This window comes from Heterocephalus glaber, unplaced genomic scaffold (genome assembly GCF_053883595.1).
Source record: "Heterocephalus glaber isolate CG9 unplaced genomic scaffold, H.glaber_assembly_v1.0 deba00001442, whole genome shotgun sequence".
Classification (NCBI taxonomy): Eukaryota; Metazoa; Chordata; class Mammalia; order Rodentia; family Bathyergidae; genus Heterocephalus; species Heterocephalus glaber.
The window spans coordinates 50526409-50549423 of record NW_028258296.1 but is presented as its reverse complement, the minus strand read 5'-3'; the positions used below and the strand labels follow the sequence as shown (position 1 = coordinate 50549423).

Sequence of the window (23015 nt, the reverse complement as noted above, 5' to 3'; positions counted from 1 at the left end):
AAATTAAAAGAGGCTGGGGATGTTGCTCTGTGCAAAGGCCCTGGGTTCAGTCTCAGTACCGACAGCCCAAATATATATTTAATATCAGAAAAATGTTTGTGATAGAGTGATGTATGGAGGAAAAGGTGAGAAATATCATCCATACAAAGAGAAGGGTTAGGAGTGGCTAAATCTGGGTGACAGTATTGCATTTAAATTTTCATTTCCATGTTAGCCTTTCTTACATTGTGCAACTTTGCTTTTTATACTCAACATATTGCTTTTTACAATAAAAAGAAATAATATACAAACAACAAGACAATATTTCAAGTCAGTGGTGTCAAGCTTGCTCAGGCAAAATATGTAAAGTGGAAAGAAAGAGAGCAAAGGATAGAATGCGTAGGTGGACACCTAACTGGATATAACCGAGTCTGTGAACGTTTGTGTCTAAAACGATGAGATGTGTCCATCACCCTTAAGGGTCTTCTCTGTAGCGAGTAAAAGAATTTCCTTTCTGCTTATTAGCCTGAGGCTACGTTGGGCTTCCATAATTTAACCAGAGATGACACTCTGGACAGATCACTCTTCCTGAGCAACCCTGCAGCCAGTCTGCAAAGACGCTTTTCTCTCTGGAGCACGGGGCAGGCAGTGCCCGGGATTCTGCCCCACTTCCCTTGTGGAGCTCAAGCTCGAGCTGAGCATGCGCACATTCAGGCCGGCACCCCCTCGCCCCCACACCATCACGAGGCCGCAGTCCACAGGTACCACCTGGCCCCCGTACTTACCTACCCTCCGCCCTGGTTCCAGAGGCGATGAAAGAAGGTCTGTTGTCCAGGGCAAAGGATTTTTATTCAATCTTTGCACTCCTCCCACCGGGACTCCTCACCCTCCAGATTCCTCAGAACAGTGGGAGGGGAAGTTACTCCCCCCTAGGCGGAAAGGCAGTTAACAGACGTTCCTCTATAGAAAGGTAGGTCTTCCAGACAGCAAAGAAGAAGGAAGAATTTTTTTATTTTTATTTTTTTGGTGTGATAATATAGATTGAATCCCAGGCCTTGCACTCAATTTCATTCCCCAGCATTTTATTTTAATTTTATATTATATTTTATTTTATTTTATTTTATTTTATTTTATTTTGAGGTAAGATCTCTCCAAGTGAGCTTGGATTTCTGATCCTCCTGCCTCAGGTTTCCAGAGTTCTGGGATTGTAGGCCTGGGTCACAGGTCAGGCTGGAAAAGGATCTTATAAAAATGTCATAATTCCTCAGTTATATTAGTTAGCAAATGAAGACCTCAAGTGAAAATGTTTTATTGAAATACTTCATACTAATTTCATTTTTGGAAAACGTATAGTACCATAAAAGGTAACTTTTAAAAAAAACTTTAAAATTCTTTTATTTTACTATTATTATTTGTGTGCTGTAGATTAAACCCAGGGGTGCACACATGCTGAGAAAGCGCTCTTATCACTAAGCTACACCCACAGCCCCTTTATTTATTTTAGGTGGAGTCTCTGTGTGTTGCCCATGCTGGCCTTGAACTCTTGGGCTCAAGTAATTCCCTGCCTTAGCTTCTCAAGTAGCTGGGACTACAGATTTACATCACTGCATGATGGCTCAAAAAAAACCCTTTTAAAAATGTATGTATTGAAACTTTGTTTTAAACTCTTTGACAGTTCTTAAGTAGTATAATTATTGAAGCCATACTCGCTGGCAGTTGGGATTTTACAAATATACTAAAAACAGATTTATAATACAGATGTAACTACAGACATTTTATATTAGATATGAAGGAAATGAGAATATCTCCCTGATTCTAAAACAATTATTCACACGATTTTGATTATAAAATCTCAAAGGGTACTCAAATTCCTTTGGGGGAATATTTTGAACTGCTCCAAAGCTAAAAGTTATTGAGCATCAAGTAAGAAAATTTAAGGAGGAAAGCAGAAGAAAAAAACAGTGAAAGTTGGGAAGTCCTAGTTATTTGCCCCAGGCCTTGAAATGTGGTTGATTGATAAGGGAAGTGGTCTTTGACAGAGGAAATGTTTATACTCCTTTCTTGATAGACCCCACCCAATAACAGATTTTAGTTCCTGGCATAATTAAAGCATGGAGTGAGAGATAATTTAGAAGTTATGTGAAGTGAGAGATAATTTAGAAGTTATGTGACTTAGACTTCTGTGAATCCTTAGCAGAAACCTCAACCTGAAATCTCATTTCTCAAAATACTCTTTGCTGAAAGCAAATACACTCCTGCTACTAGCCAGTTCCCCTAACTTGGATATCTGAAGTTCTAACTTCACCATGGTCTTTCATCTTGGAGGTTCTTAAGATCCCTCCAGCTAATCTTCCCCACTCCCTATCTTCAAAATCTCATTCAGGTCAAAGACTCTGGCATGGCTCACACTAGGGTCTTAATGTCTTTGGTGGAATAGCAGGTAAATAGTTTCCCCAAAGCAAATAATGGGAGCGAGCCCAAAGGGTGCCCTGAGAATGTGAAGAATTCTGTAATCTTCTCTGTGAAATTGTACCTGGACTTGGCCCATTAATGAGGAAGCTGATCTTTGACAAGCTTCTCCGTCAATCCAGATTATTAAATGACAAATGTATTCCTCCACTGATTTAATTCTGGAGAGAAAAAAAATCCATGTTTCTAAAAACTGGGGCATCTTATCCCATTGGAATTCATCTTAAAGTGGTCTGCATCCAGAAGCCTAATCAAAATGAACCTTGGCATCACAAAGAAAGATTCATTCATGCCTGTTCTTCTCAATGGCTTTTTCTTGTCTTGAAAGGCATGGAGGAGTGGGACCCATTTCTTTGAACCTGAATTGTGCAGTTTTCTTGTATTCTATAATCACCTCTTTTCCCCAGGAGGCAAGGCAGAAGGGGTAATGAAGCTCACAGGTCTTGACCTATGAAAAATGGGATCTAGATCTAGCACTGCCTCTTACTGGCTGTGACTTTCAGCAAGTGTGGTGCCTTTTAGTTTCATTCACTAGAATGAATCAGCAGAGCAGGGATTATCAGCCTACCTCATAGAATTGTGAGAATTATATGACATAACTGTGGGACGTATCTGACATGGTGACATGGTGCTCAGTATCCAGTGCATGGTTGTGATGATGCCTCTGTTCTCCTCCTCATCACCATCATTATAAAATAGAGTCCAAGGAACAATAATCCCAAGGGAAAAATAATGCATATTATCGATTTCAATACACCATGTAGACTAAGATCTGGCACATAGTAGGTACTCAAAATAACCGATGAATAAATGAATGCAATTTTGTTCTGAAATAAATGTTTTGAATACTAAAAACTATTTGAAGACATTCTTTCATCTTTTATGCACATCTAACTAAGGGTAAGACTCAAGCTCGGAATCTGTTTGAAATGCTTAAAAGAAACAAGATATACAAACCCTCAGCAGCCTCTTTCTCCTCTGCATTTCATTACACCTTTGCCAAGTAATCAAGTAATGATTCTATTTCTCTGTTTAACTCACTCTCATACTTTATTGTACATAACCAAAAGAACACTAATTTTGCTCTTAGATGACATTTTCTCCTTTAACATTCTCTGCCACTGCTCAGCCCTCCAGTCTTTCACTTGCTCTTCTTCTCCTTATCAGCTGATTCCTTATCAAGCCTTGCCCTCTTCTGGTGACCCAGACTGAGAAGATCATCAATTCCTTCACCATGAAAGTGGTCTGCTATGCAGTGCCTCCTGCTATCTTAGTGAGTCAACAGCCATGGAATTCAATAGCCCAGTGGGATCTGGATGCACTTTCTGATATGGAAACCTACTTATTAACAAATAAATACCTTTTTCTCTGCCATGTGGCAGGATGGAGATGTAAGTACAACCAACCTATCAATTTTCCCCTTAGGGTTTATTTTCAAGGAGGTTTTCATTCCTCTGACAAATCCAAGGTGATTTATATTTTAGTTAATCTACAAACTTTTGGGATCTAACACTCAGAAAAATCTAAGCATTGATTTAACACCTAATGATTTTTGTTTCTTAATGGATCAATTCTCAAATGCCAGGAGCAAAAAGGACAGCATTTCTGAACTTATTTTCATTAGATTAAGAGACATGAATATTACAACATTGATAATTATGCCAAAATTCCTCCAAAGAATACCTTCACAAGGACAGAGATTGCCTTTCTCTGGGTTCAAGGAGACATCAGTCTAAAAAACATGCATAACAAATTCATTTATTCTACACTCTGGAGGCTGAATGGCATTTTGGTAATAAGTCTGGAAATATGTGGGCAAGATCACTATTTAACAATCAATCCTTGTTAAAAAAGAATATTTCTCTTTCAAATGTATTCACATCCTAATTATAGCTTTGCACAAAATGGTAAAATGGCATAATGAAAAGACTTAGGTAGATTGAAGATATTTCTAGTTGTCTGTGAGTAGCTTTCTCAGAGCTAAATAATCCAGAGACCTTTTCTCAAATTGATTTGGGAGAAGAGTATCCCTTCTGAGTACATTGCTAGGTAGACAGACCAGTTAACCAATACCTTGTGTCTGAGTATCCATTCATTTAAAAAGTGAATAAATGCCTAGTACATTTTAAATACTATGCCAGTTCTCAGGGCTACTAAGATAATTAAGACAAAGACCTTATTTGAGGTTGAGTTGAATGTAGCAATAGAGTTTATATGAAAGAGTGACTAGAGATTCATGAATTTCTTCAAATATGTTTGCCTGTCACCAATGGGGCCAGCCCTATGGGCTAGAATGCAGTGGGAGAAACAAAGCCTTGCATCCTGTCTTCACCGAGTGAGTAGTTTAGTAATCACTGGTCTAGTAATCATGGTCTAGACATCATTGTTCATTAAATTACAAAGTGTTTTTATGGAAAAGGAGACTGTAACAAAATATAGGTTAAAAACAGAACTGATTTTGATAAGGCCAGTGCTGAAAATTAAGATAAAACCAAGGAGTTGGGGATGTAGCTCTGTGGTAGACCCTGTGTGTAGCATGCATGAGACACTGGGATCAATCCGCAGCACTAGAAAGAAAAGAAAAGGATAAAAAGATAAATAAATGAAATTCAGAAAGTAAGACTCTTGTATTAGATTTAAGTTCTTTTGTAAGCAGGTTATTCTTTTTAACAGTAGACAGTAATAGGTCTCAGGCTTGGCCAAATATGGCAGAGGGATAAGAGGGATAAGATCAGTAGCAAATGCAAATTTGGGGCTATTACCAGTGGTCTGGGTATGGCTTGTCCAGCCCATGACTAAATCTCTCCATTCAATTAACAATGCCCACTGATGTTTTCATCAGGTTCTGCTGCTTAGGATGCTCAAATGACATATACTTTAAGACACATGTGACAGGCTGGAAAATGGCCCCCAAATTATCCAGGTTGGAGTCCCCAGAAGCTATGAATGTTACCATTTATTGCAAAAGGTACCCTCCAGATGTGGTTAAGGTAAAATTTTCAGAGGGAAGACTGGCCTGAACCATCTGGATGGGCTGAGGCCATCACAGGGGTCTGGCTAAGAGGAAGACAGATGATCAGAGTGAGCAGAAGGTGTGTGATGACATAGCAAATAGGACTTAGGAGCCCTGCATCCTCCAGGAGCTGCAAGAGGCAAAGAATGACTTATACCTTTTTACTCACCGATGCTGGCTGTTCCCTAATCATAAGCCCCTTCTGTGTGCCTCTCTACAAGCATTCCTCATCTGAGCCCTGCCCCAGGAGGGGGACAGCATGGCATCAGTGGGATTCTGCTCCCGTACTGCCTGCTCCTCTGTGGTTGCTGGAGGCTCTGCTCAGTAACTAGGGAATTATTCACTTATCAAACTTCTCCAAGTTGAGCGCATGCGGGTTTTGCCTGCCATGCACAATAAATCTCATGAAGTTATATTTTCTAAGAATCAATTCTAATCAAAACCAGTTGTCCTTTAAAGTCTTGATTGAGGTCCTATAAATACTAATTTACTTCCATCTACCTTTCATATTTTTCAATAAATAAGTGTTCTCTTCTAAGTTTTATAACACAAAACTCCAGGCTCTTGTCTGAGGAGTTGTCTAGACATTTCCACAGATGAAAGGCTCTTTTGCAAGAGAAGTTTAGACCAACATGCGTTCGCATTTGTAGTGTTTCTCCACAGAGAAGGATATCTGTTGATCTGGGTGGGAGTAAAAACAAGACTTCTATTTCTGCAACGGGGTATCAGTCATCTTGACTGTAAAGTATGGCGCAGAAAGCACTGATTGTGCGTGCGTGCGTGCGTGTGTGTGTGTGTGTGTGTGTGTGATGGTGGGGATTAAACTCAGGGCCTTCACACTGACCTACCTACCTGCCCAGCCATTTTAATTTTGTATTTTGACACAGGGTCTCACTGAGTTGCTAATTTGCCTAGGTGGGACTTGAACTTGTGATACCCCTGCCTCAGCCTCTCAGTAGGGTGTGGGTCACTAAGCCTAACTTGTGCAAATCTCTTGAATTACTTTAGTCATACACTAGAGAATTTTAACCAAGATCTGATTTTGATGCAGCAAAAAATTGCTATTCTTGAGCTCTATCCACTTCAATACATAAAATTACAATTTTTATTCCATTCTATGCATATAAAATTGTGTATATACATTTCTGTGGTACACACTGAAATATGTGTATATATTTCATTGTCTTACAACTAATAATACTCCAGTGGTCTTCTCTGTACACCTGTCCTTGGACATGTGTGTACTAGGCAAATAAAGACAGAATGTTTCATTTTTTCCAACTGCATGTTTTGATTTGTTCATGAGTTATGAAATTATCTATCTGTCCTCACATCTTCTGTTCTTATTAAAGTGAAATAAAATAAACAATATAACAGTGCAGATAGGAAGGGTAGTCATTGTTTTCCAGAACTACTTCAGTTACACATATTTTGGGCCAGGGATTTAGCTTAGTGGTGCTGTACCTGCCTCGCAAGCATAAAGTCCTGAGTTCAATCTTCGGTACAAAAAAAAATTGCATATATGTATGCAGACATGTGTACTGTGTTACCATGCAAAAACATTCTTCTTACAATCAGTTAGAGGAAAAAGTTCTGAAAGTATGGTTCTATTAGCTATACATAGAAGAATTTCTGAATAACAGAATACGCATGTTTTCAACCTGACTCACGATAATCAAATTGATGAATAAATTCATGATTCTACCAAGATGTCAGCAAATTCCTCTTTACATAGCTTCAAGAGAGGGTAGTCTGATTTATTTTTTTCCAAATATAATATATTTAAAATGATATTTCAATATTGTTTTAATTTGTATTTTCCTGATCCTCTAATGAGGCTGAACATGTTTGCAACTGTGAATTGTCTAATCATACTTTTTGGCAACTTCTGTATTAGTTTTCTGTTTTTCAGTAATTCTTTATATATCATGATATCAACCCTTGTCTCATAGAAATCACAGAGTTTTTTCCTAATTTATTGATTTTCTCTAACTCTGTGGTGTGTCCAGGCATGCAGAAAGAAGTTTTAGATATAGTCAATATAGCTTTTTAAAAACATGAGTTGTGATACTATACTTCTTGTCTGAGATATCCATCTATTTCCCAAGGTTATAAGAATATTCTCCTATTACTTCCTAATAATTTTAAGGTTTTACTTTTTTTAATTTAGATCTTCAGTCTATTTGGAATTTTTGTTTTGTTGCATTATGGTGATAAGAAAGACTAAATTTTATTTTTTTAATATGGAAATTCAATTTTTCCCATATAAATAATCAGATAGTCTTCTTTTCCCATCATCAGGCCATCTTTTAAAAAGGCCAAACTGTTATATGCACTTGGTCTGTTTCTGGACTCTCTTATGTTCTACTGATCTCTTTTCTACTGCTGACCAAAACTGCAGCCTCCTCAATTTTAGTATCTGGGAAGTCTAGTTCCTTGTTTGCTCTTCTCTTTTAGGATAGTTTTAACTATTTTTAGATCTTTATTTTTGCATTTGAATACTAGAATTATCATTCCATGTTCCATGTAAAAATTTTTTGTTAAGGTTTTAGTTAATATTTTCCCTGCTTGTCAACAACTCTGCTAATATAGTACTTTCACAGAGACACTAAAGACTCCACCGCTGTGAATCCTAGCAGAAAATAAAACAAAAAAACAAGAAGAAAACCACCAGCTTCCACCTTATTTCCACATTTCAAAGTCCATCTGCATCTGATGGACTGAAACTAAATTGCATCAAGAAAACCAACTGTGAGAAAGTTCAAGAAATGTACATTTGTGTCTTTAAAGCCTCTGTGATACAAGAATAAAAAGTAGAATAGTGAGTTTCAAACTTTGGGTTGCAGGTCATTAAATTATATGGCAGGTGAAGAATGTCATTAAGAAATGAAATGGAGGGCCGGGGATTTAGCTCAGTGGTTCTGCCTCCTGCCTCGCAAGTGCAAGGTCCCGAGTTCGATCCCTGGTACCAAAAAAAAGAAGAAATGGAACAGATTATAGGTTATCAGTATGCTTAGCAAGAATATTGTTTCATAAAGCTATGCACACATTATATATGTTTATAGATGTTTTATATATGTATATATTGGTAGGGACAGAGAGACATACAGACAAAGACAGAGGAAAAAGAGAATGAATATATAAGAAACATTTCTTACTATGGATCTGGATCAAGAAAGTCTGAAGGTCCAGGTACCAGGAGGGGGTGCTGTGTGCCAATTCACCATCTCTACCTCAATATTCCTTACTTTGCTAAGGAAGTTTCCTGTATTTCTCACGTGGTGACAGCTTTTATCATGAATAAATTTTGAATTTTGTCAAACGTGTATACTGATGTAATCATAAGGTCCTTCTTTGATGTACTACATTAATGGATTTGCCACAATGTATCATTTTTGCCTTCTCTTCCTAAAAATGTTTTTAATAGTTATCTTTCACGCCTATGGTTTCCCAGTTTGCTACAAATACTGTCCCATAGATTACCTATGATTTCCAGCGGGTAATATATTTGTCAAAGATGCACATCTCAACACATTCTGTAAGAACAAAAGAAAAGGACTAAGTTTTGGAATCCTTTATTAAATTCATAAGAATTTCAAATACCTGCATTTTATTTAGTTAAGAAAAATCTAATCCTTTCTGAATACCTTTATAATTTAAGGACCAATGATCAAAAATCTGTATAAAGAAATAAGTCCTACTGAAAAGTGGTATTTTAATTTTGATATAATAGTGACAATTATTTCAAAATGTATTCGTTCAGAATATAAATCATCCAGTAAAAGTATCTGCACCAATGATCACTATGAAAATATATGTTCAGGTTATAGTCATTTAAGCTGTACCCTAGAAATTTTCATTTTCGTATTTGTTGCATTTATCTGTTGGTGATTAAATATTAAAGAATGTCTCTATTGCTTGTATCCAAGAGACAACCATCAGCTTTTCAATAGGTCATCATTTTAACTCACAAAATCAGGAAACTGCAACATGACTTCTTTCAGCAAACCATGCAGTGATACGCAGTGTGAAGAGTCTGGCTGGGCTGTTAAGAAGACCTTTGGCTCTGGAAGCCTTGGAGTTTTTCATTTGTCTTACGTGTTTCCTGGCGCTTTTTAGGACAAAAGAAATTTATCTTGAATAAAATGGAAAAGTTCAACAGGATACTTTTTACAAATCATCTGCAAAGTATGTTACAACCAATTAAAATTTTTCTAATTATTTTATTTTGTCATTATTACTTTTTTGGTCTTTTGAGACAGGGTCTTGCTATGTAGTCCAGGCTGGCTTTGAACTCACTATGTAGCATAGGCTGGACTGGAACTTGCAAGAATCCTCTTTAGTCAGCCTCCCAAATACTATAGGTGAGCACACCGCACATTTCTAATAATTTAATGAATGCACAATGCACATTCTCTACCACCGATATTCTTCAACAGTTATTATCAAATGGAAAAAAATCTATTTTTATAAAGGCCATGGAAATAAAAAACAATAATTATTAAACTTTTGCAAAAGGACTCTTCACAAAGAAACAAAATTTAATGATTCATCTGATATGAGCAGTTGACTTGTTAAATAACACGTATTCAACCCGTGGTTCCTTCCCTCCTTTATTCTACTTCCTATTTAGGAAAAGAGGAAACCTAAGGACAGAATGAACAGAATGCTCATTTATTTAGCCCAAGGCAACAGGAACTTCAGTGTCAATAGAGAGATGAGCTCTCAGTCTTCACAGAGAGGGAACCCATAATACTGCTTGCCTCTGGGTGCTGGGCCTACAGGAGACACATTTTCTAACTTCTAGTTTCCACATTTTGGGTTGTATTTCTATTGTAATGAAAAGAGAGCTCCACACAACCAAAAGTTATACATACATTAGTTCATCATTTTATTTTATTTTCATTTTATTTTCAATACTTGGCCATTTAACAAAAACTTAAGTGTCCCTGTAAGTTCTTCTTTACTTCCTCTCCCAGTGGTGGGGAGATCTCCATTTTTCAGAGAAAAATAAGGAGAGTTTCACAGCTTGGGGTGTGGGTCAGATTTGTGTGGGGTTTGCAAAAATGATATTTGGAGGAGTGCCACCATCTCCTTTATGGTTAAAAACAGTAATATTTCTTAGGTCCTCATTATGTCTAGGCCAGCATTCTGGGCACAGCAAGGAGAAACAGGGAGTAGTCAAAATGGCTGCCGTTTCTGAACAGCCCAGTACACAATCAAACGCATAAAGGACATAAACATATTTTAACAAATACCAAGGTACAATGGGTGTAGTGCAAACCGAGATGTCAATATGGAAGGGAACAGAGCAGAGCTGTGTACGGAGCCAATTAGAAGGGGCACCCCTAAGATTTCCAGAAGCAGCCAAGTGACACCTTCCCTTTACCTCTCAATGTCTCATTATCCAAGAGCTTAATAGAAATGGAAATTTTGAAAACAGACATTTTCCTCATTGGGAAAGTGACCTCAAACAATGCTGCCCAGGCTTGCTGACTCCTAGTTTTATGCTTCCTGAGACAGTATTTGAGTTTCATGCAGAAATAGATATTTTCAGACCATGATTTTAAGAGTCTAAGTAAGATTTTGATTCATATGTAAATCATAATGCATTAATTAAAAAACTCAACATTTCCTAAGAAATGCCTGTGACTTCCATTCTGCCTAACCAAGTAGGGGCTGATTTAGGGCAAGAGGAGTACAAGTTCTTCAGTGTTGCCCAAGTCCTTTCTTGTACAACACTGAAAGTAAAACAAATAAAAAATCATCTAAGATAATTTTTTTGTCCCCTTATTAAACACTGCATTTTTTTTAACACCTTAAGAGTTCTATGCGTCACTTTTAACTGCTCTCTACATTTATAAAGCTTTATTGTTTACAGTGCAGGCTTTGAAGTTATTGCTGTACTAGACTCTCAGAAGGAAATTTTCCTGGAGGTGCTTATAACTGGGAACTGAAGAAATCACATGATTTAAGCATTAAAGGTGGCTACCAGGCCACAGCCACACCTCTGCCTCTAGTAAATTGTTCTGGTTCTTAGTAGTGAATCATCTCTAGGACTGAACAGAAAGAAGCCAGGTCAACCAACAGACGGGAAAACAAACTGAGGGCTTGGTGTCAGCAGCTGGGGTAAAGGTGGAGGACCGTGGACACTGACTGGGCTCTGAGAACAGTTCTTTCAATGAAAATTAAATGCTGACACCAACCTGCACCTGAAGATTTCCTGGTGAGCACGACCAAGTGGTAGAGGGCAGATGTCACACATATGAAGTTTCAATTTTAAGAACAGTTTATTCAATCCCACTAAAATGGTGAGAAGTTTTACTTATCTGCTTCTAGATCACAAAGAAAAGCAATGCCATCAAACTTGTGAACACAAATCAGGCTCCTGCCTGTGAATGTAGACCAGAGATTTGTGGCCAGAGGTCAAGATTCTGAGCTGAACTTCCATGGTGGAGAAGTTAAGAACTTGTCCCTCAGTGCAGTGATGCTTCTCTGATGAAATCTCTTCTCCAGCTTCCTTTGTACTTTAACAAAAATCAGCCCGTGCCGAGTACCGCCTGTGTATGTTGGAGCCAAATCTGTCTTCCTCAGCTCTTCAAGGACTCATGGGAGAACCTGCCTTGGTCACAGGCAGAAACGATGGTCCTTTGGTTTGGATCAGGGAGCTGGAGCTCCTCACTTGATCATCTGAGTCTCTTCGTCTGCATCGTAAAACTCTTCTTCCTCCTCACTGTCACTCTCTAAAGTCCTCTCATTGTCCACAGGCTGAAGTGGGAAAGGAGTAGAGGGCAGGGAGATAACAATAACATCACGACACTTCTAAAATGAAAACTGCCACCTAGCTGTCCAACTGACGAATTTTTATGACATCTACTTTCCTAAGGGGCAGCTCCTAAGTGTTTTAAAAATCTTACGGTCATCTTTATTTTTCTGAAAATCATGCGCTGTTAGATTTCCACCTTTGTTTTCCATTCTATTTAATCTAACCCAAACAACATTTTTTTCCCCAACAGCTGTCATTATCCAAGCAGAAGCTGCAAATGGATAGGATGAACATCAACCTACCTGCAATGCATCCAAGGTCTGCAAAGACATGGCTTCCTTCCCCAGCCTCCGATAGGAGTACACTTGAAGGTCAGCAAATGTCTCTAGCAATGGGCTATTAAGAGTTTCTGGCAACAACAAACTCAGGAGGCCCGAGGTCAGGCCGGTGGCTCCAAATACAACGAAGGGTAAAGACCACTGCACATATTTCTGTAGAGGGATGGGATGAATGAAAATAAGCAATACTCACGGTCAGTGAGTGTCCTTGGCAGATGCCATCAGCGGTCCCATGACTGAGAACTGTCACAGTTCCTACCCAGTTTGTATGTTCCTAACTAGACTACGCTACTGACCACTTTTTCTTTCACTACAGAGAACTACCCTGGGAAATTACGAACTGAGTAAACCCAAAGGCAGCATGGAGTGCGGGCAGAAGCATCGGGCCATCTCCCACCTGGGGTGGGCATGTGGGAGCCGAGGCCCAGCTGTTTCTGAGCAGGGCAGGTCCATGAGGAAACTTGGTGTCCAGTTTTGGCTCCAGGGGAGTAGCTTTGACAGTGACCTCCACCCCATCTTCACTTGAGAGACGCCCCAAAATATTTGCTGACAATGAACTTTAATCATTTGGCGGTTGCAGCAGATCTAAGAGACCTCTGCAGGGTTGCAATTCTCAGTCTTGGAATCTGTCCAGCCATCTCATATACCACAACACCATGACAGAGAGGCCCAGGAATGAAAGGGATAAAAACTGGAAAGAAAAAGCCCTACCATATATGTAGTTTGGAAGCCACTTAAATTGAAATGGTAAAGATAAAATGGCAATTGCTTCATAGAGCCAAAGGATATTCGTAGGACAAATTAATATTCTCTTTGAATACAAACAGGTTCAAAGATAAAATAAGAAACAGCAGGATGGTGCTTTGAGGCCATTCTGAGAGGACTGAAATTCTAAAATTCCAGTACAGGAGGTATTGACTTTATGATCTTCTGCTTTGGCCTTCTCAATTCTGTGGGTATGAATAGGATTTTACCTCAGACAACTTTTTCCAAATTTTTTTTTAAAAGTGAAGAGATGATGGAGAAAAGGAGAGGAAGGAGTGCAGGAGTGAAAAAGAGAGCAAGGAAAGACAGGAGAGCAAGGAAAGACAGGAGAGCAAGGAGGGGGAGAAGGAAGAAGGAAGCCAGACAGGGATCTCTCTCTCATCTCTATCACTTAGAAGCAAAAGCAAGCCCAGCATTGTGGGTGCTGCGGAAGCAAGGAGGACACAGCACTTTCCCTCCTCTTAGGAATCAAAGGAGACACAGAGTTGAGTGTTACAATGTTCTAGGGCAGCCATCCAAAGGTGGATCGTTTTAATAACCTATATCTAGGGTCCCAGACATTTTGCAATATGAAACATGGAGCAAACATGATTCCTTTGTAAGAGAGGCCTTGGGACCTAAAATTGAGCATGAAACATGGAGGGAGATACTCAGGAAAAAGAAGTATACTGCAACTCAAAAAATGAGTCAGCTACCATGACATTTCAGAGACAACCCAAACTAGGAAATGGTGAACGACGCTGCCTGAGTCATGACAATTGTCTACAGGAAAGGTCAACAAAGCCCACGCCAAATCTAGTCACCTTTCCACAAGTCTGGGCTGGAAAGTCCCAGACCAGACCAAGGAGAGACTCGCATGGGGCTCCAGAGTTCCTTCATAGAATGGGACCATTTTAAGACTGAGACCATTAGGACTGCCATTTAGTGACATTTATTGGACTACAAAATTTAGAAAATAAAAAATTCTGATCAGACATCCATCTAGGCATGTATTTCCTCTAGTTTTCTTTTCCCAGTGGTATGCTTTGGGGAAAGATGTGTAATCTATTTCTGTAGCATTTCTCATATGATTATTGTGTATGTTGCACACAGTGATATGTATAAAGCGCTTAGCAGGAAGTCCAGCCTGCATCAGAGGCTTAATAAATACTTAATTACTAACTTCTGAATGGGCAGAAAGGGGGCCTCTCTGTCATCAGCTGAGCCAGCAGTAAATACAGATAAACAAAGAATCAGACCCATCGGGGTAGAAGCATCCCGGTCTATCTGTCCTGATGGAGTACTGGGTCTTCATCTAACAGGCACATGGTTCACATCTGTGTTAGCTGACCTTAAAAAGTATCCATTCATTACATTCTTCTACTCAAAGACACAAGCATTTCCAAAGCACAGAATCATGAAAAACAAAACCAGGAGGTACAAACCAACCAGTGAGGGGATGAAGGGAGCAATAATCCCACCAACTCTGGAGAACATGGAACAGGTTCCAAGCCCAACGTTCCTGAAAGGCATAAGGAAAAGTAAAATAAAAAACCGTGAGTTGTAGGGGGAACATTTAAAGACCTTGTAGGAGGGGGGCACAAAGGGCCCAGAAAGAACATGCCAAAGTAGAAGCACAGGAAACTATAGAGTAGTGCTGCCTACGAGAACTCTCTGTGATGCTGGAAATGTTCTAGAATTGTACTGCCCAATATGGAGAGTCACTAGATACAGGTGGCTAGAGAGTACTTGGACCAGTTAGGATGAGGGTCTGAATTTCTAGAACTTATGCAATTTAAATTAAATTAAATAGCCATTTGGGGATAGTAACTATCATACTAGTAGTGTATCTCTATAAGATGATTCAAAAATCAGCTTTTGAGTATTTGTTATGAAATGTTCTCGCAGGTTTTTTTTTTTGTCTTAGGTCTACTGTCTACAATCAATTAACACAGCTATAGAAAGAAAGGGCTTAGTGATCCGAAAAGTCTGACCATTTATTTAAACTCAACGAATTAAAGTCAGGCATATGAGTAGGACTCGACTGTGCATTCATTGTCAGGAAACCTAGAACATTCTTTATTGGGTTGTGGGCATGAAAGAGGTGGGAGGGATGCAGAGAAAATAGGAATGATTTCAAGATAGGGTGGCCATGCATTACTCTGTTATCTCAGTCTAACTGTTAAAAATGTCCATCTGCTCTCAAGAGTGTCCTAATTTGGACATCTGATCCTAGTTTTATAGCCCGCAGTCAGACAAAGGAGATTGTGAGAACAATCAGGAAGTGAGTAAATAATCTGATCTGTTGCTAGGCAAAAGGGATTTAAATCAACAGACAGAAACAACCCTTAGTTTTCTAGCACAGATAAGAGACAGAAAGATTCCTTTTGGGTGATCTTTATTCCACAAAGGGAATTCTGCAAAAACTTAAACTGCATCCCTGTCCTTCAAATTTGGGGTTATTTTTTTGTTTTCAAATAGATTTTTATGAAATTTGGGATTGAATATATACCTTTTGATATAAGCATACTCATGAAAACCATCTTTAGCAACTAATATTTAAATCGAGTATTTACCTATTAGTTTATGAAATGATCTTTTAATATGTGTATATTTTGTGCTAAAACAGAGGCTCGGTGAGAAAAGGGACTTTGTTTCCTTGCCTGCTGTATGTCTAACACTGGATAGGTGACCGAATGAATGCAATTCACCAAGGTAAAAACAGCACTGGGGTTTGCAGCTCAGTGGTAGAGCGCTTGCGTGGTATGCTCGAGGCCTTGGATTCGAGCCTCAGCACTGTAAAGAATAAAAAAACCAGCATCCAGCCCTGTTTGGGTTACAGGTCATGTCTAGTGTAGAGCACCTCTCTTGCAGTTTACAGGAGGGGATTCAGCTCATGACAAAACTACAGTTTCCTCAGCCATAGAAGCGGAGAGCAGTCTGCAGAGAGGTTGTGAGTTATGACTGCTTGTGGAGCTGCTGTTGCTGCACACTGACTCCCAAGCAATGGGAAGGAGAACCAGACGCCCCCCCCCCCCCGCCCCAACACGAGCAAATCCAGCACGAGGTGCAGGCGGATACACACCTGATGATGGTTGGGTAGAGCTCAGAGGTGTAGATGTAAACGATGTTAAAGGCAGCACTGATGGTCAGCTTCCCCAGCAAGGACAGGGAGCGGCTGTTCACCACCCCAAACACACCTGTGTCTGAGGAGGACAGGGCAACCTTTGTGAGACCACAATGGAAATGATCCCTCTCAACAATACACCTCACTGTGAAGGAGCCACAGGCGTCCATGTGGATCTCAAATGGCAAAGTGGTAGCAAAACTGCACACACATTTGGAAGGTTTAGTAATCACACACAAAAGCATGTGTAATATTTTCTCAATGTCTTCACTGTCTCCATGAAGTCTGACATACTGGTTGTCATTAAGTAAGATAAAATCTGCAATCAGTCCTGAAAGAGACCTTGAAAACCACACTGGAGAGAAGAAAGTGCATCTAAGAATGCTATGTGTCTTGCCTTTCTTCCTCATCTTCTTCAATCACTGATATAAAACAGTACTCATCAGGGCCCTCACTAAACTAACAGACAACGAAAACAGAGGTGAGCTCCAGGTGAGCTCTGACCTACAATTTAAAGGGTATTTGTGTTAGCCTGCTTTCCATGACTGTATCAAATACCAGAGATGATCCTCCTGCCTCAGCCTCTTGAGTGCTGGGATTGCAGGTGTGCCCCACTACATCTAGCTTTGAGTTTCTTAATGTATTTTATTTTACACAAAATACAAAAAATATCCTATGCCAGTTTCCTTATCAAAAATACAATCAATCAGTTACCTAGTGGTTTTTACTAACATTATGCTGCCTACATAATTTGTTTTCTATCAAACAGTTATTCTTTCTCCTTTAAAAATCTATTTGTTTCTGCCTTCAAAATAACAATTTCTCATAAGAAAAAAAAAGCCCACAATTCTTCTTGACTCTGTTGTATTTCCTCCCTTCACTATCAAACACCTCTAGGAAGTGACAACCATTCCATTTCTCAAATGCACCTGCCCTATAACAGCAATCTGGCTTCCAATACACTCCTTTCTTAAAATTCCTAGTCCTAAAGGTCAACAGCAATGTCCTAGCCATTGAAAGTAATCAGCTCTCATTCTCCTTGACATTTATGCCAAATGGAACACTCCTGTCCCCTTTCTTAGGACTCTGGAGCTCTTATAAACCCTTCTCAGTTAAACAGCTCTAATGAAATATCTTCTCCTTCCTTTAACCTCCAATATCCCTACTTTCCAATCCATTCAACTGGCATGTCTCAGATACTCAGATACTTTGTGGTTACTTATTTCTCTATCTTGTCTGCCCAAAATATATTTCAAGTTTCCGCAGGCTAATGTTGGTATCTTGTATATTTGCGCTCCTCACAGCATCTCCCACAGGACTAGGCACACAGTTTTTCACCGTGTAAATATTTGTTGAAGTAAGAAGTGTAGGAACTACAGTAGGAATTCATTTGGTGAAATCAACCTGTGTTCACTCTCTCAACTTCTTGGGAGGGAGGGATATGATTTGCCTGATATCAAAACTAAGTTTCACTTTCCCTGGTTGAGTGTGAAATAAATTTTCGCCCACTTTAAGATGGTGTCCTGAAGAGTCACGCACGCACTGCTATATGTGACCCCTGGAGCTGCTTCCTCCTCTTCTCCCAGAATATCTCAAACACCACATTAGCTCTTCTAAATACTGTATATCTAAAAACATGAAGTCCTCTGGAAAAAGAATCAGGACTCTCAGCATTTACTTCAAGATTTGTTTCTGGACACTTGAGATCTAACAACTATTTCATTTAAACCAATGATGATACAGATTAGATTCATCATTATTTTGCAGAAAACTGAGCCAGGAAAAAGTACAGGGTGGCACAGAAGCAAACACAAAGCACACACATCTGCTTTCCATCCATCTTTCAGGACGGCATCTTTCAGAAATGCATGGAAAACATTTTCAATAACAGGATGAAGGACTCGAGTAAATCTTGAAATTTAAGTTCAGATGGTGTGAGACAGAAACGTTATCATCTAAACATCCATGATGCAAAACTGGAAGACTCCCGAGTAAGGCTCGGAATGCTCCAGCTGGGCACACATGGGGAGCCCGACTCGGGCCGCACACCCATCTGCTGTTCCAAACTTCTCTCCCCTGTTTCCGTCAGCTGATCTGCAGTCACCACGTCAGCCAGGGAAGCTCATTTCTCCTCCACTGGACCTCACGTCAATTTAGGACAGAATGTTTTGTTTATGAGACCCTGCCTGTGCAGCTGTCGGGCTGTTGGTACCCTGGGTTCCTCACCTGAGTACTTCACCTAATCATATATTGCTGGCTATTCCCAAGGAATGTTCAAAGTTACTGTTCAGGGAAAAAAGTGAATTAAAAGAGAAGAGAAAATCTAAGCTACCTATTTTAAAAAGGCGATTCTCAAAACACTGGTTACCCTTCAAAGTTCTGAACTCAAAGACCTTATACATTTATTCCAATATTGCATCTTCTAAGGATATAATTTTCAGAACTAATTTTCTGAGAACCCTTGGGGCCACCATAACAAATTATCTCAGTATTTTATGCTCATATTTCACTGGCCCAAAAGAGCAAACATTCAGTTAATCATTCACATCACAGGGTGATTATCATGGAATTTTGATTGCTCATATGTTTAAAGATATTGACCATAGCTGATGGTTTTCCACTATGATGCTTAGGTTGGACAAAGAACAGTTCCTTTTCCTTGCCTTTGGGTGTTTTTTTTTTTTTTTCAAATAAAATAACATACAAATACAAAGTTTTGTCACCATACTTTCATCTTTCTGGGGTTTCACATGGATGAAATAGTACACTTCGTAGACTTCTGTGTACATAGGCTTTCACATGGCATAATGGTTTTGAAATGTACTCATGTTGTCTGTATCAGTAGGTAACAGTTCATTCCTTCCTTGTTGTTAATATTCCATTGTGTGGATATATAACAATGTATTTACCCATTCATCAGCTTGATGGGCATTTGGGTTCCTTTGAGTTTGGTACTGTGAACATAGGTCTCAAAGTCTGAGTCTTTGTATTTTCATTTCACTGATTTTTTTTTTTTTTGCTCCTATGTTTATTTTTTTCATCTTTCTGCTTGCTTTTAAGAACTAGATTACTTGTGTTTAATTCGACATTCTTTTTTTTTAAAACGTGTCTTCTACTTTCTCAGGGTGAATCATTCATTTGAAAACATTTTTTCTGATTTAAAAAATTATACAAATTTTCCTCTAAGCCTTACTTTATATGCATCCCCTAAATTTTGCTTTTTTTTGAAACAAGGTCTCACCATGCAGTTCAGGCTGGCTTTGAATTCACTATGTACTCAGGCTGCCTCATATTTGTAGTGATCCTCTGCCTCAGCCTCCTGAGGTATGTGCCACCACACCAGGCATACCCTAAATTTTGATTTGTATAGTTTAATAATTGCTCAATTAAAATATTTTCCAATTTTCTTTGTGATTTTTTTTCTTTGATCCATGTGTGTTTAGAAAGGTGTTATCTAGTATTAAAAATGTAAGGATTTATGGGATTAATATGAGAAAATGGAAAAATAGGAACAAAATCTTTGTAAATAGGGAGGAATGGAGGGGTTGAAGGGAGGGCTGGGCAAGGATGAAAAATAAGAACCAAGAGAGACTATGTAAAGGTGCAAATTTCCAACGATGAATGTCATTATATTGTATACCTAAAATGTACCAATGATTAGAATGAATAATTGGAAATGTAAAATAGGAAGAAAAGGTCCAAAGGGGTAGGGGTAGTGGGAGGGGCAGGGGAAAGGAAAGAAGGGAAAGGAAAAAATGATGAGAAATGGAAAAAATGGAAATAAAGTCTTTGTAAATAGGGAAGGGTGGAGGGCGTGAAGGGAGGGCTAGGAATAGGGAAAAAACAAGAACCAAGATGCATTATATAAAGGTACAATTCTCAATGAGAAATGTAATTGTGTTGTATACCTACAATGTACCAATAAAAGAATTTAATACAAAAAAAAATGTGAGGATTTTCCAGGAATCACTGTTACTGATTTCTAGTTTAAATCCATCCTAGCCAAATAATTTATTTTTAAAGTTTCCAACCCTCTTAAATTTATTGAAACTTATTTTATGATCCAGAATAGGGTGTTCCTTGGCTAATGTTTTGTGTGCACTTCAAAAAGAGTTTACAGGTCAAGTGTTCTACAAATCAACTAGGTTGTGTTGAATAACGTCTGTTTATATTTTTTATCTACTGTTTCTATTAATTACTGAGATAACAGTATCAATGAACCTAACTATAATTTTGGATTTGTCTCTTTGTTGTTTTTGTACAACACACTTTTGTTTCCTGTACTTTGAATCTATGAAAAGAGGCATACACATTTAGGCCGGCTGTAGCCTCTAAATGAAGTAATTACTTTCTTGTTGTGTGTTTATTGTTTTTGCAAACATTTCCACAGATAGTTTTTCTTTACCTCTTTCTGCTGAGACTACAGTTACATACGAAGCCCCTTGATATCGTTCCACAATTCACTGATGCCTTGTTCGTTTTTTATTCAATCTGTTTTTGTTCCATTCTGAACAGTTTCTTTTGTTATAAGTTTATATTCACAGATCTATTCTTCTGTAGTGTCTAATCTGCTGTATGATACACTGTGTTTTAGTCCCTTCTGCTGTATTTTTTCATGTATGTTTCATCTCTAGATGCTTTGTGCATACCTTTTATACAGCTTTAATTACTCTGCTTATTGTGATCATGTTTTCCTCTACTTTCTTAAACATTAAATATATTATAATTTCTGCTTTAATTTTCTACTCGCTCTATAATCTGTGCCACTGCTTTGTTTCTGTTGATCTTTCCCCTACTGTCCAAAGTATTTCCTGCTCATTTGTACACCTGCTAATTTTTACTAGAGGCCACAAGTTGTGACCATTACATTACTGGGCTCTGAATTTTACTGTATTTCCTTAAATATTGTTTGGTCTTTGTTCTGTGATGCAGTTAAGTTAGTTAGAATCACTTGATTCTTTGGAGTTTTGTTTTTAGGAACTTCAGAGAAATCAGAGAGGAGCTTTTAGTGTAGGGCTACTTTGACTGTGGAAGTATCTATCCAACGCTTAATGTCTGGCTGAAGAGAGCAGAGAGCACTCATGGCTCGGGGATCCAAGGATTGTTCTGCTTGCTCTTCTCTTGTGGCCTTCCCTCTGCCCTCAGTGGTTTCTTCCAATACACACACAGATCAAAAGCAGCAAAAGATGGAGTCTGCAGATTCTGTGTATCTTACTCTTCTCCCATGTTTTACCGGCAAATTCTAGTCACCTTGGCCTTCAGTAAGCACTTCCTCAATTCAGTAAGAGTGCCAGGACTTGCCATGCTCCCTCCTTGCCCCGTGGCTTGGAAACCCTGAGCTAAGTCACTCTTACAGCTCACTCGGATTAGTTTTCGTCTCTCAGGAATTACTGTCCCCTGCAGACTGTCATCCAGTATTTGAAAATCTACATTTCCTACACATATTTTCTTTGGTTTTATAGTTGTTTAAAATAGAAATGTAGCTGGTCTCCATTATTATCATGCCCTCAAGTTCAAGTTCTCACAGTATTTTTTTTTTCTTTTTTGCCAATTCGCCTATGGTACTGTGTTTTATTGTTATTTTTTTTATCACTAATTTCCTTCACTAGATTATAAGTTCTTTGAAGCCAGAACGTAGATCTTATTTATGAACAAAATCTTGTAAGTCAGACACTAGAGAAGTCAAAAGGACAAAGAATGGGCAGATCAAGGCTGAGGAAAGAAGCTCTACATGCAGGATTCCCTGGGTTGGGTCTAAGGACATGTCCTTCAACTGTGAGGCTTCTTTCTCCAGGCAAATGCCCAGACTTCCTAGTGTTCAGATCCTCTGGTGGAACCACAACCAACTGCCATGAGCTTCACTGAGGAGGGGCCAGCACCACTGCAACAGCCCAGGCTCTTACATGCCGGCCAGTTCCCATACAGCCTCCCTGCCGAAGAGTTAATTAAGAACTGGCCCTAACCAGCCAGCATTAATTCTTTAAGACCACATCATCATTTGTAATAAGTATTTTGCTGAAAAAACTCTAAAAGGGAAAACAGCAGTCCCCCAAGAGGACTGGCTTCAGGGTCAGAAAGACCCGAAATCCCCAATGTGTTTCTTACTTGCTGTGTAACATTGGACAAGTCGCTTGACTAATGTGAACTTTAGTTTCCTTGTATAACTGGAGTGGTACAGAATACCATCTGCCTTAGAGGAAAATCCAGGACATGGGCAACTCCTAATACACGGCAGCCAGTCCTAGGATACTTATGAACCTCCCAGCGGAAACAGAGATTAGGTCTGATGACCAATCTGTGGAAAAAAATTAGTGGCCACCCACTAACATCATTCCTAGAGGAGAAAATTTACCTGGAGGCTATGAAATACATACTGAGTGGGAACCTTGTCTGCTACAGGTTGAGTAGCCTTTATTTGAAATGCTTAGGACCAGAAGGGTTTTAGATTTTCTTTGGGATTTTGGAATATTGGCATATAATAATAAAATGTCTTGGGGATTGGATCCAAGTCTAAACAAAAAGTTTATTTATGTTTCACACATAGCCTGAAGGTAATTTCATGTTTTCCTGAAAATAAGA

The 23015-nt window shown here is 38.9% G+C and overlaps 1 protein-coding gene and 1 long non-coding RNA gene across 5 annotated transcripts in view; one reads left to right on the top strand and one right to left on the bottom strand.

The window, feature by feature from the left end:
- The first annotated feature begins 763 nt into the window (after positions 1-763).
- On the top strand, positions 764-14765 carry LOC110350989 (uncharacterized). Of its 2 annotated transcripts, XR_002397975.2 has the most exons (5): positions 764-949; positions 1484-1618; positions 3616-3839; positions 12478-12598; positions 12882-14765. It is a non-coding gene; the product is annotated as an uncharacterized LOC110350989 (long non-coding RNA). The 2 variants fall into 2 exon arrangements; XR_002397976.2 differs by lacking the exons at positions 12478-12598; positions 12882-14765 and adding an exon at positions 9391-9687.
- The window catches only part of Slc22a15 (solute carrier family 22 member 15), a 70949-nt gene continuing 58262 nt past the window's right edge, over positions 10329-23015 (bottom strand). For 2 of the 3 annotated variants that reach the window (XM_087213306.1, XM_004853796.3), the window contains 4 exons: positions 16395-16515; positions 14759-14831; positions 12530-12718; positions 10329-12229 (listed from right to left, as the gene is read on the bottom strand). In XM_087213306.1, coding sequence (XP_087069432.1) covers positions 12140-12229; positions 12530-12718; positions 14759-14831; positions 16395-16515 — 473 coding nt within the window. In that variant the 3' untranslated portion in view covers positions 10329-12139. Of the gene's footprint in view, positions 12230-12529; positions 12719-14754; positions 14832-16394; positions 16516-23015 lie in introns of all 3 variants that reach the window. The other variant, XR_002397974.2, reaches the window with a different exon arrangement.